We start from the raw sequence: 12,620 nt of genomic DNA on the forward strand, positions 1-12,620 counted from the left end.
TGACCAGATGTCCCGATTTTATAGGGACAGTCCCGATTTTTGGGTCTTTTTCTTATATAGGTACCTATTACCCTCCACCCCCTGTCCCGATTTTTCATATTTGCGGTCTGGTCACCCTACTTAAAACCTGACACGGGCATAGTCATGTCAGCCAGGAGGGTTGAAAAAACTGCACTCACCATCAACCCAGCGAGACCAACAAACCCCTCGGTCTGGATGCAACAATGCCCACAGAAGAGTGCTTCTGTCTGCACCGCTAGCGTCACAGGGGGAGGTTGCGTCCACACCAGCAGAACTCCCGCTGGCGATCGCCGCCTCTACAAGGGGGCTCTGTAGTGTAGACGTATCCCGAGGTGTCCTTCAGTGCAAAGGCTGGAGGGTTGCGCAGCTGTTTTGCGGGCGTCCCACCGGCGCAGGGACGCCGGGGGGTTCCGACTCCTTTGCCGGGAGAGGCCACTCGCCTGCCTCCGCCCCACGAGACGTGCCCCGGATGGTGGGGCCACCCCATGTCTCAGGGGAAGAGCGCCTCAGGGGTCTACTGTCCTGAGTCCCTTCCCCCCTCCCCTTTTCTCCCCCGACCCACGGCCCCCTCCCCTTCTCCGCGGCAGAGCCGGCGCGGCGCGATTGGCTGGGCCTCCCCACGTGTCGCGTGTCCGCAGCCGAGCGGCTGCCCGAGCCGGTTACCGCGGAGCCCAGCACAACCGCGGGCGGGCGAAGCGGAGCGGAGTCGGGGCTGCCGGGCGCTTCGCTTCGCTTCGCTTCCCCCCCATGCAGAGGAAACGCGACGAGGCCGGCGCGGAGCCCAGCGCAGGTAGGGGCTGGGAAGGGGGCCACGGGGGCGGGGCCTGCAGGGGCTGGATGAGCTGTGGGGCAGGTCGCGGGGGGCTGTGGCGGGTTATGGGGGGCGGGGCTGTGTGTTGAGGTTGTTGGGGGTCTGTGGGGTGTATTGGTTGCCCGGGGGGGGGGTTCTGGGGAGAGTTTTTGTAGGGGGCTGGGCTGGTGTTTTTAGGGTACGTGGGGGGGCCTGTAGGTGGTTATGTGGGGGCTGGGTATTGGTTGCCTTGGGGTTATGGGGTGGTTTTGTGGGGGATATTTGGGGGTGTGAAGGGCGTTATGGGGGTTGGTGGGGGTATTTGGGGGGTTCTGTGAGCGGTTACAGGAGTGTGGGCTGGGAGTATTAGTTGCCTGTAGGAGGCTGTGGGCACGTTGGTTCTGGGGTGGTGGGAGGTCTGTAGGGGATGTTATGGGGTCTGTAGGCGGGTATTGGGCAGGTGTGGGTGCGAGGGCGGTGTTCAGAAACTTTGTAAGGAAATGTTATGGGCAGAATTCAGTTAGGGATGGATTTTTCAGTATTCTGGCAAGTCTGAAAGTATCTTGTTTTGGGGTGAACTGAGAACAAAATTTTTATAATTTTTTGGGGCATATACAAAGAATCAGGAAACATTTCTAGTTGGGTCCAATGAAACACTTTCTTCAAGCCAACTCGTATTTTTTTTGTTTTGATTTCAGGCATTTTTTTTTTTAAGGGATGACTGTACTCACAAAACCAGGGAGGGGGAGATTGCGGTGGTGGCTGGTGGTGCTCCCCTTATTACTTGGGATGTGGGAGACCCAAGTTCTATTCTATTTTTTTTGTTTTTTTTTTTGTTTTTTTTTCTCTCTTAATTAATTGGCCTCTCAGAGTTGGTAAGACAACTCCCACCTGTTTATGCTCTCTGTATGTGTGTATATATATCTCCTCATTATATGTTCCATTCTATATGCATCCGAAGAAGTGGGCTGTAGTCCACGAAAGCTTATGCTCTAATAAATTTGTTAGTCTCTAAGGTGCCACAAGTACTCCTGTTCTTCTTTTTGCGGATACAGACTAACACGGCTGTTACTCTGAAAGTTCTATTCTGTCCTCTCTGCAGTGTAGCCAACCCAAATTCAGAGAGTGCCCTAACCACTGGGCTGGATGTTCTGGTGTGGGTCTCTCTCCTGTTGAAACTGTTTCATTCTGTTTAAATAAACAGTCCTCAAATCAGGGATTGAACTTGGATCTCCCATCTCCTGTGAGTGCCCTACACCTCTGGGCTATAAAGGCATTCTCATTCTCTTTCCCTGGTCCAATTGTTCATTGTTATTCATACTATCAATTCATAGTTATTCATAATGACAGTGGGCCAGGGAAAGGGAATGAGTCTATGGCTCCACAGGGGTTAGGGCATTCACTCAGTATGTGGGAGACCCAATCACTGCTCCAATGACTGATTAATTATCTAGATTGAGACCCCCCCCCCCCCAGACTATCCAGCCCAGTGGGTAGGGTACTCTCCTACAGTCCCAGGCGAGTACACTAAACTTTATAAAGGGGGCACCCCCACCCCTTCCTTCAGCTGTTTTGTTACTCCAACCTGAAAAAAATGATGTTTTGGTAATGTCAAAGCAGTTTTGACCAAAAAAAAAAAAAAAAATTTGGTGAATTTGACACAAATTCACTAATAGTTTTGGGTCAGCTGAAATTCTCTCCCCCCCCCCCCCCCCCGTTACATAGTTTGTTGGGAAGGTTTTGGTGCTGTGAGGTGGTTGGAGAGTTTGTACGGGATGTTACCGGGTTTGTATGGGGTTATGGAGGTGTTGTGTGGGGTCTGTTGGGTTAGGGAAGGACTAGAGAGGGTTATTGAAGAAGTTTTGATGTTGGTGGCTAATAATGAAGGTTTGGAGATTTTGGAAATGGGGTAGTGTTGGGGTACTTGGTAAGACGGGGAGAAGAGGAGTGTTCTTAGAAGGGATGGGTTGCAGGGTATTTGGTTTTGGAGAGGGCAGTTTGTGAGAAGTGGTTTATTTGGTTCAGAGGAAGGGAAAATCCTGTTTATGGGGTAAATTTACCTCTTTAAATCAAGTTCTCAGCTGTACCATCCCTGGTACCTGCTATATTCAATCACACAAGCTGGAACTAGCTGTGGGGTCTTCTAAACCCCATTTTTGCTATTGTAAGTGACCAAGCTGCATAGCTGGAACACACCCAGTTGAATGGGTGATGGTGCAGTAGGGGGCTGCCATAGGTGCTGGCCACAAAACCCCAAAGTACCAGTATTGGGGGCATATCCTACTGAATAGGAGCTTCTCATTTAAATTGTGGAAGCTGCAGCAAACTTGATTTGGGGTTGTTGCCAACCAGGAGTGAGTGGGTGGGTGGAACACGTAGATTATATAATTGTCTGTGCTGCATGCTTTGCCTTAAAATAAATAAAATCCTATCCTGTTGCATCATTTCTGTCTTTGTCGTGTGGTCTGATGCTCTACATTGGGTTTCAGGGCAGCAGCCGTGTTAGTCTGTGTCCGCAAAAAGAACAGGAGTACTTGTGGCACCTTAGAGACTTAACAAATTCATTAGAGCATAAGCTTTCGTGGACTATTGCCCACTTCTTCGGATGCATATAGAGTGGAACATATATTGAGGAGATATATATACACACATACAGAGAGCATGAACAGGTGGGAGTTGTCTTACCAACTCAGAGTTGAGAAGAGAATTTTTTTTGGCTTACGTTGTTTTGGGTTTCCCCTGAAACATATATATTTACATTTGAGTGTGTGGTTTGTGTGTATTTTTGCTGCTGTAATTTGAAGCAGTAAAGAGGCAAGGCGGAAAGAAATAGCTTCTTCTGCTATTAAAACACATTTCCCTGACTCTGGCCTTGACCCTCTTTAGTAGTCAGGGCCAGCCTTACAAAGCCTTGTGACATGAGCAACCACCCAGGGTGCTGTAGTCAGGGGAGTGCTGTCTGAGTGCTGCAAGATGGCGGGCCTGGGCTTCTGGAGCAGGGTGAGTGTGGGTGAACCCGGGGCTGGAGCCCCTAGGCAGGGGGGTGGAAAATGCTGCCCTGAGCTGCCAGCCTGGTGGGGAGACACAGGCAGCAGGGCTCGCCCCTGCAGAGCCACTGGGCCAGCCCCTGGGTCCTCCCTTCCTGTGGGTATGGGTGGTGTCTGCACACCCACTCTCCTCCTGCTAGGTCTTCAGGTGCATGGCCAGGGGAGCCCCGGACTCCTCCCTCTTCAGCCTGGCCGGGCTCCAGGGCCAGGAGCTGGCCCTTGTGCTCTGAGCCCCATGGTGCTGTACTCAAACTCAAAGAAAGGGCTCCAAAATACAAGTTTGCCCTGGGGCTCCATTTTCTTCCCTAAGGCTGGCCTTGTTAAGGAAGATGGTAATTCTGCTTATCTTCTCCATTTTGCCATTCTAACTTACAATTGTAAAATGCTACTTTGGACCTTTAAAATTGTGAGAATAGGGGAGAAATGTTTAAGAATTTCTTTTGGGAAAACAACCTTTTCCTTCCTGGATGATTATTTCTGTTTTTTCAACTCAGAAGTTGTAAGGGTGATCAAAATGTGTGTGTGCTTCTTTATTCTGCCATGTTTAAAGAGATATTGTAAAGGTTAGAAATGTATTTGTGTGTTGCAAATGGAAATTTAGGTTAATAAAAATGAACAGTTAAAACATCTAATTTGATTAACTATTCATTTGGGTTTTTTATTTATATTTTTCTCTGGACAGTGAACATGGACTAATTGGCTTCAATTTCAGGCTCTTACATGCTGAGACTTAGTGTTTGGGTTGCAGATACTACAAGGAAATATTTATGTTTAAAATACTCTCTGTTGGACTTAAAAAGAGAGATAATGGAAATGTTTCTCATGGTCTTAGCTTTTGTAAAAACTTATTTTATGTACTTAAATTTTGAGCTAAATTCTGATAATGATACTCTAAACTTAGACTAGCCCTGGGCTTAGGTCTCCAATTATATGTGGTGTCTATGGCATAGTTGAATAAATTTGGTTTACAAATAACATTTTGGGTTGTGGGTGTTGTTGTGGATAGTTTAACTCAAGCACAGCGTTCACACCAACCTAATATGCTGTAAGACTCTTTATAATAATTTATAATAATAATTTAAGTAAAATCTGGTGGTAAAATATGTATCTGAGGTCTAAGGAAGGTTGTCTCTCCCATGGGATTTAGAAGAATTGAGTGTGGGCATTGGTGGTGGTTGTAAGTTGGAAGTGAAAGCAAGTTTGTTGTGGCTTTTACGCTAGAAATAACAGATGCGACAGGCAACAGGTGTCAGGAGAATGGTTGTTTAGCTGAAAGTGTAGTTGAGGATACATGTTCAGTACTGTTCCAGCAATCAGAAATGGTACTGAACCTCTTCTATAACTTTGTGAAGCTCTTATTTTGTGTAATGTGATAGAGATGATAAAGAAAAGCATTCCCTTTCTTAGGTGTCATCGATGCATGTTTTATTAAACAAATAAGGTGAGTGTCCCAACAGGTGATTCATGTGTACAGGTGTCTGTAACAGGTGTCCTATGGTCTTGACTACACAGAAATAGTTTTTTGGTATAACCTAAGGTGTGATGATAATAATGAATACACTCAGAACTTTACAAAATAGAACATATTATTTTTCTTCTTTTTTAACTTTATGCAAAAAGCCCTGCAGATTCAACACCTCCTGTTGCTTAAACTTCTACACCAGAATTTAATTATCCCTAATCATGATCAAAGGTGGCATTTCCATTTTCTAAACGTTTTTGACATCTTTTCTGCAAATTATTTTTATTTTTTATTGATTTGATTTTTCCAAATACACCAACATACTATTTTCTTTTATAAAATGATTCTTTCTTGCCTCTGAAAAAGAAAGTGGACCAGTGCATTTGGAAAAAGGAAGACTTTACACTTAGTGTTCTCTTTCCTGTATTATTGACTTAGGCTCTATGTTGTTATATTCATATGTTTCTTTTAATAAAGTCTGATAGTGGCATATAGAAAACTTACTGGGAAATGGAGATGCTCACACACCAAAAAGAAAGGGTAGTAGGTAAGAAATGGAGGAGGAAAAAAGAATTGTGTCTTCACCTCTCTGAGTAACTTCCAGGGTTGGGATTGCAGCCCAGCTGCTGCCCTTGAACTGCATTGCTTCCCCTCCCAACTTTTGTACTGACTTCTGACTACTTGGTGTCTTTGAACTTTTCAAGACTTATAGCCACGTATAATGAAAATAGGCTTGGCACAATTTGATTTTTTTTTGGTAATATTGATGGATAATATAGCAATGTGTTTATTTTTAAGCATTTTTTATTTTTATCCATTTAAATGTTCACAGTTGTGCAAAATTATGGGTTTTAAGCATTTTCTTCAATTTTTATCAAATTAAATTTTCACAGTTGCGGAGAATTATGAGGGGTGTCAGACAATAGTTATTTAATGACTAGATGTTGAGATTTAGAAAGTTAAAGCTTTATAATTTAAATCAAAAATTGTCAACATCACATGTCAAAATATACAAAGTAACCATCTTTAAATCAAACTCTAGTTCTCCAGCAGCATTTTTCTTTCTTTGCCTATATGTAAATCTGGACGATCATCTATGGAAATATTTTTAATTGGTTTGTGTGCGTACAGTGAAAGCAACATTTACCAAATATTGGAAATAATTTCGCTAATAAGTTTATTAAGGTTTACCATGACTCAGTTTCCACACAAGCATTCATTTATTTGTCCAAAGGTCAGTTGGTGTTGGTTACATCCAAAATACAAATACAAGCACATATGCACGTGTATACCACATTCTAGCAACAATACAGTTATAAACATTGGCAGCTACTCTCAACAGGAACAGGCCTAGGAGATACCTTTCCATCATGGCATGACTCCAAAGGGTTAAGGAAAAGCTCTGTCAAAGAAACCCCTAGAAAAACTTGCTGCTTATATACTATAATAAACAAGTGATGTCACTGCTCGTTATTGGACCTTTGCCAAAGCCAGATGAGGGAGTTTTAAGACTGAACACTGTACCTGATATCCAGTTAACCATGTTTTTTTTGTTTCCATTACCTCAGCTTAACCTTAAATAAGATAATGCTGGTATTTCAAGGATCACTACAAGTTTAACACAAACAACTCTTCTTTCTCATGATTTCATTATATGTGGTCACATGCTTTGGGTTTATCGCCTATGCTAATATTCAAACTCAATTTAAAACCAGTTCACCCAGTTCTAAAAGTTTCCAATAAAAATCTAATCCTTCCAAGCCTAATGTTAAAGAACAAAGAGATACCTGGAACACACACTTAAACAAAAATAGATCTGCAACTAGATTTCAAAAGGACAAACTTAAAAAAATTAAGGGAATTAGTTAGGGAAGTAGACTGGACTGCAACTATCTGAAGCCTGCATCCCAAGCAAGGGGGAAAAAAAATCTTAGGGAAGCGTTGCAGGCCAAACTGGATGAGCAAGCATCTCAAAAGAGGTTATTAAGAGAGAGCCTATAAGGAATGGAAGATGGGAAGGATCAGCAAGGAAAGCTACCTTTTGGAAATCGGAAAGAGTAGAGAAACATGAGAACTGCCAAAAGCCAAGCAGAGTTGGACCTTGCAAAGAAAATTAAAACAAATAGTTAAAGGTTCTATAGCCATTTATATAAAAAGAAAACAAGGAAAGAAGTGGGACTGCTAAGCACTGAGGATAGGGTGGAGATTAAGGATAATCTAGGCATGACCCAACACCTAAATGAATACCTTACCTTAATTTTTAATAAAGCTAGTGTAGGACTTAGGGGTAGTGGCAGGGTGGCTATTGGAATGAAGATATGGAAGTAAAAATTACCACATCTGAGGTGGAAGTCAAACTCAAACATCTTAATGGGACTAAATGGGGGGCCCCAGATAATCTCCATCCAAGAATATTAGAGCAACTGGCCCATGAAATTGCAAGCCCAATAGCAAGGATTTTTAAAGAATCTGTAAATTTGGCGGACATACCCTATGATGAGAGAATTGCTAATATAGTTCCTATTTTTAAGAAAGGGGAAAAAAGTGATCCAGGAAACTACAGGCCTGCAAATAATTTGTTCCAAGACCTCAATTGTATGCAAGGCAAGGTCTTGGAGCAAATTTTGAAAGAGAAAGTAGTTAAGGACATAGAGGTATACGGGAATTTGGATAAAATACAGCATAGTTTTTCAATAGGTAGAGTGTGCCAGATGAACCTGATCTGCTTCTTTGAGAAGATAACTGATTTTTTTAGACAAAGGAAATAGATGTACCTGGATTTCAGTAAGGCATTTTATACAGTTCCACATGGGAAATTATTAGTTAAATTGGAGAAGATGGGGATTTATATGAGAATTGAAAGGTGGGTAAGGGACTGGCTTGTTTAGCCTAACCAAAAGAAGGCTGAAGGGAGATATGATTGCTCTTGATAAATACATCAAAGGGATAAATACCAGTGAGGGAGAGGAGTTATTTAAGTTGGGTGCCAAAGTGGACACAAGAACAAATGGATATAAACTGGCCATCAACAAGTTTAGGCTTGAAATAGACAAAGGTTTCTAACCATCAGAGGAGTGAAGTTCTGGAACAGTCTTCCAAGGGGAGCAGTGGGGCAAAAAACCTAACTGGCTTCAAGACTGAGTTGGATAAGTTTATGGAGGTGATGGTATGATGAGACTGCCTACAATGGCATGTAACTGATCTACGACTGCTAGCAGCAAATATCTCCGATGGCCAGTGATAGGACACTAGATAGGTAGGGCTCTGAGTTACTACAGAGAATTCTTTTCTAGGTGTCTGGCTGGTGGATCTTGCCTACATGTTCAGGTTAACTGATCTCCATATTTTGGGGTGGGTAAGGAATTTCCTCCCCAGGTCATATTGTCAGAAACCCTGTTTTTTTTTTTTTTGCCTTCCTCTTCAGCATAGAGCCTGGGACACTTGCAGATTTAAATGTCTTTAAATCATGATTTGAGGACTTCAGTGACTCAGCCAGAGGTTGGGGTCTATTACAGGAGTGGGTGGGTGAGGTTCTGTGGTCTGCAGTGTGCAAGAAGTCGGACTAGATGAACACGATGGTCCCATCTGGCCTTAAAGTCTAAGAATCTGAGTTTAACTACACTGTGTACAGGCCAGGTTGTAGATCGGGGAGAGCAAACTACTGCCCATGGGCCAGATCCAGACTTTCAATCCGGATCACGGGATTGCCAGCTCTGTGGTGAAACAGGGCTAAGGCAGGCTCCCTGCCTGCCCTGGCCCGGCACCGCTCCCAGAAGAGGCTGGCACCACGTTCCTGCAGTCCCTGGTGGGGAGAGGGAGGGCAGAGGGCTCTGTGCGCTGCCCTTGCCTGCAGGCACTGCCCCCTGCAGCTCCCATTGGCCGGGAACGGGGAACAGCGGGAACGGGGAACCGCGGCCAATGGGAACGGGGAACCGCGGCCAATGGGAGCTTCGGGGGTGGTACCCACTGGTGAGGGCAGTGTGTGGAGGTGCCGCCTTACCCACCCCACCCTAAGGAGCCACTGCCGGACATGCTGGCCACTTCTGGGAGCAAGGCAGTTAGGGAGCCTGCCTTAGCCCCGCTGCGTGCCATTGCCACCCTGGAGCCGCTTGAGGTAAGTGGCGGTGGGCTGGAGCCCGTACCCCAACCCCTTGCCCTGAGCTCTCTGCCGCACCCTGTACTCCCTCCTGCAACTCAACCCCCTGCCCCAGCCCTACATTCATGGCCATGCATACAATTTCCCCACCCAGATGTGGCCCTCGGGCCAAAAAGTTTGCCCACCCCTGTTGTAGATGCAGGTAGGGGTATCTAATTACGGAAGCTAAATCACCAAGAACGTGATAAAACATGCATAAAATAACAGCTGAATAATATGAACAATCCAAGAGTCACATGGTGTTTAAAATTTTATTAGAGAATGTTTAAAAATAGATGATACAGAGAGTTTGAAACGTCAGTTATTAGTCATCGGGGGTAACATACAGAGTATAGGGGGATGTTAGTATTTTGATAATGGATAGCACATAGCCCATACAGTCTGCAATATCCCCAATGGGGGGGGGTATACGGTGGGTGAAAACAAGGTACAGTCAACAAGCAGTGGGGGTACATCACTCATACAGGAGTTACAGGCAATCTTGGGTATAAATAAGCAGGCAGGGTAATGAGGATAGGATGACCCTCATATGGTGGAATTCAGTTCGGTTCGGTGGGTTCAGGGCTCAGGGGATAAGGTCCAACAGAGGAAGTCTGCAGAGTTGAATGCAAAAAAAACTCTGGAGCAAGAAATTCCACAGCCTTTCCAAAATTTCCTGAACACTTCTGTTGTTTTAGAATCATAGAAGATTAGGGTTGGAAGAGACCTCAGGAGGTCATCTAGTCCAGTCTCCTGCTCAAAGCAGGACCACATCAACTAATTCATTCCATTAATTCATTTGTTAAGCCATGCCTTAAAAACCTCTAAGGATGGAGATTCCACCACCTCCCTAGGAAACCCATTCCAGTGCTTCACCATCCTCCTAGTGAAATAGTGTTTCCTAATATCCAACTAGACCTTCCCCACTGCAACTTGAGACCATTGCTTCTTGTTCCATCATCTGCCACCACTGAGAATAGCTGAGCTCCATCCTCTTTGGGAACCCCCATTCAGCTTAAGCTTTGTATGATGAGTTCATTGTGTGACCTTTGAGGAATTGAACAGTCTCACATCTTATTTTTTCGGCATTACTGCCAGTGTTATGTTAGTGTAGTGTAGTTTTATAACTTAAGTCTTCCCGTGTGTTAGGTTAACTCATTTTCAGAATGGCTAACCTCAGTGATGAAGGCGCATGTTAAATAGCAGAGAGTACTTCAAATAGATACTTTGGTTTTTTGTTGTTGTTGTTTTTTTTTAATTATAACAGTCGAACTGATGGATAGGAGAGTTTGAATGGTTGATTCTGAGCATAGTAGGTTTTGGCGGGCCCTCTTTTATCCCCATGCTATTCATATTACACAGTCAGAGCTGCCACAATTACTCTCTGTAGAGTTTGCAGTTCAGCAGGGAGCCTCAGAGTGTTAACAACTTTGGACATTTGTCTAAGGGTACGTCTTCACTACCCGCCATATCGGCGGGTAGCAATCGATTTATCTGGGATCGATATATTGCATCTCGTTAAGACGCGATATATCGATCCCCGAACGTGCTCACTGTCGACTCCGGAACTCCACCCGAGCGAGCGGCGGTAGCGCAGTCGACGGGGGAGCCGTGGCCATCGATCCCGCGCCATGTGGACCCCAGGTAATTCGATCTAAGATACTTCGACTTCAGCTATGCAAATGACTTCAGCTACGCTATTCGCGTAGCTGAAGTTGCGTATCATAGCTCATTCTCCTCCCCCCCCCCCCCCCCAGTGTAGACCAGCCCTAACTTTCAAAATCTGTCCTTTGTAACTCATGTGAAGGCAGTGCAATAGTTCGTCACTATGAGAAGTGGAGAGAGATCACCTTGTATAATTAAAGATTCAATACCATGCTGTTCTGTTGCTAGACAAGAATGGTTACCTGTTTGTACTAGCAAAATTAGTATCTGTGTTACAATTACTACCACCATGGCTGTGTCTACAGAAAAAAAAAAAAAAATCAGAACCATAATTTTTCACTGGTAGTAGTAAGAGTGGACATTGTAGTGTAAAGAGGGTGCAGGCATTTTTATTACTGTGTCCTCTAACCAACGAGGGCCAGTGTCCTGCCCACAGCTTCCACTGTTGCTATCATTGGTGATGACTATGCACCTGATTTATTTATTTTTGTGGGGGTCAGTATAAACATGGTGTTAAGAATTCTGTGTATGTGTCCGCTGATCGTTACCGTCCATGCCATGATGAGGGAAAACATTGAAGCTGCTTCTAAACTGCTCCTCTCCTGCAAGCTCAAATGGAGATTTAGCCTTGTCTAACCTAGGCTCACTTCTTTAAAAACTCCCATCACTGGTTCAGCTTCACTGGTGGTAACAACAGTGCACTACTTGTAGAAGAGACTCCAGGAGGCTGCTGGCATTCTAAGCACTGCCAGGTAGACAGGCTCTGAACAGTGTTAGATGTCATAGTGCTTTGAATGCCCCGAGCTGCCTGGAGGCTTATTTATACTAACACTCTCACCTTGCTACTGCTAGTATAGTTAAGAACATAAAAATGGCATACTGCATCAGAACAAAGGTCCATCTAGTCCAATATCCTGTCTTCTGACAGTGGCCAGTGCTAAATGCCTCAGAGTGAACAGAACAGGGCAATTTATTGAGTGATCCGTTCCCTGTTGTCCGTTCCCAGCTTCTAGCAGTCAGAGGTTTAGGGATACCCAGACCAGGGAGTTGTGTCCTTCACCATCTTGGCCAATAGCTATTGATGGACCTATCCTCCAGGAACTTATCTAATTCTCTTTTGAATCCAGTTATATACTCTTGGCCTTCACAACATCCCTGGCAACGCATTCCACAGGTTGATTGTGCGTTGTGTGAAGAAGTACTTCCTTATGTTTCTAAACCTGCCGTCTATTAATTTCTTTGGGTGTCCCTTGATTCTTGTGTTATGTGAAGGGGGAGAACACTTTTTTACCCACTTTCTCTACTCTAGTCCACTCTTTTTTCACTTTCTCCACTCCCTAATTTTATAGACCTCTGTCATATCCTCCCCTCAAACTTTTCCAAGATGAACATTGCAGACTTTTTAGTCTCTCTTCCTATGGAAGCTGTTTCATACCCCTAATCATTTTGTTGCCCTTCTCTGTACTTTTTCCAATTCTATTATATATTTTTTGAGATGGG

At 44.3% G+C, this 12,620-nt stretch overlaps 1 protein-coding gene across 1 annotated transcript in view; it reads left to right on the forward strand.

The window, feature by feature from the left end:
• The first annotated feature begins 275 nt into the window (after positions 1–275).
• ST3GAL5 (ST3 beta-galactoside alpha-2,3-sialyltransferase 5) overlaps positions 276–12,620 on the forward strand; it is a 49,517-nt gene continuing 37,172 nt past the window's right edge. Inside the window, exon 1 of the mRNA XM_054029552.1 lies at positions 276–811. Within this exon, the coding sequence (XP_053885527.1) occupies positions 769–811 (43 nt within the window). The 5' untranslated portion in view covers positions 276–768. The remainder of the gene's footprint in view (positions 812–12,620) is intronic.

The sequence above is a fragment of the Malaclemys terrapin genome, chromosome 5 (assembly GCF_027887155.1).
Source record: "Malaclemys terrapin pileata isolate rMalTer1 chromosome 5, rMalTer1.hap1, whole genome shotgun sequence".
NCBI classification, from domain to species: Eukaryota; Metazoa; Chordata; order Testudines; family Emydidae; genus Malaclemys; species Malaclemys terrapin.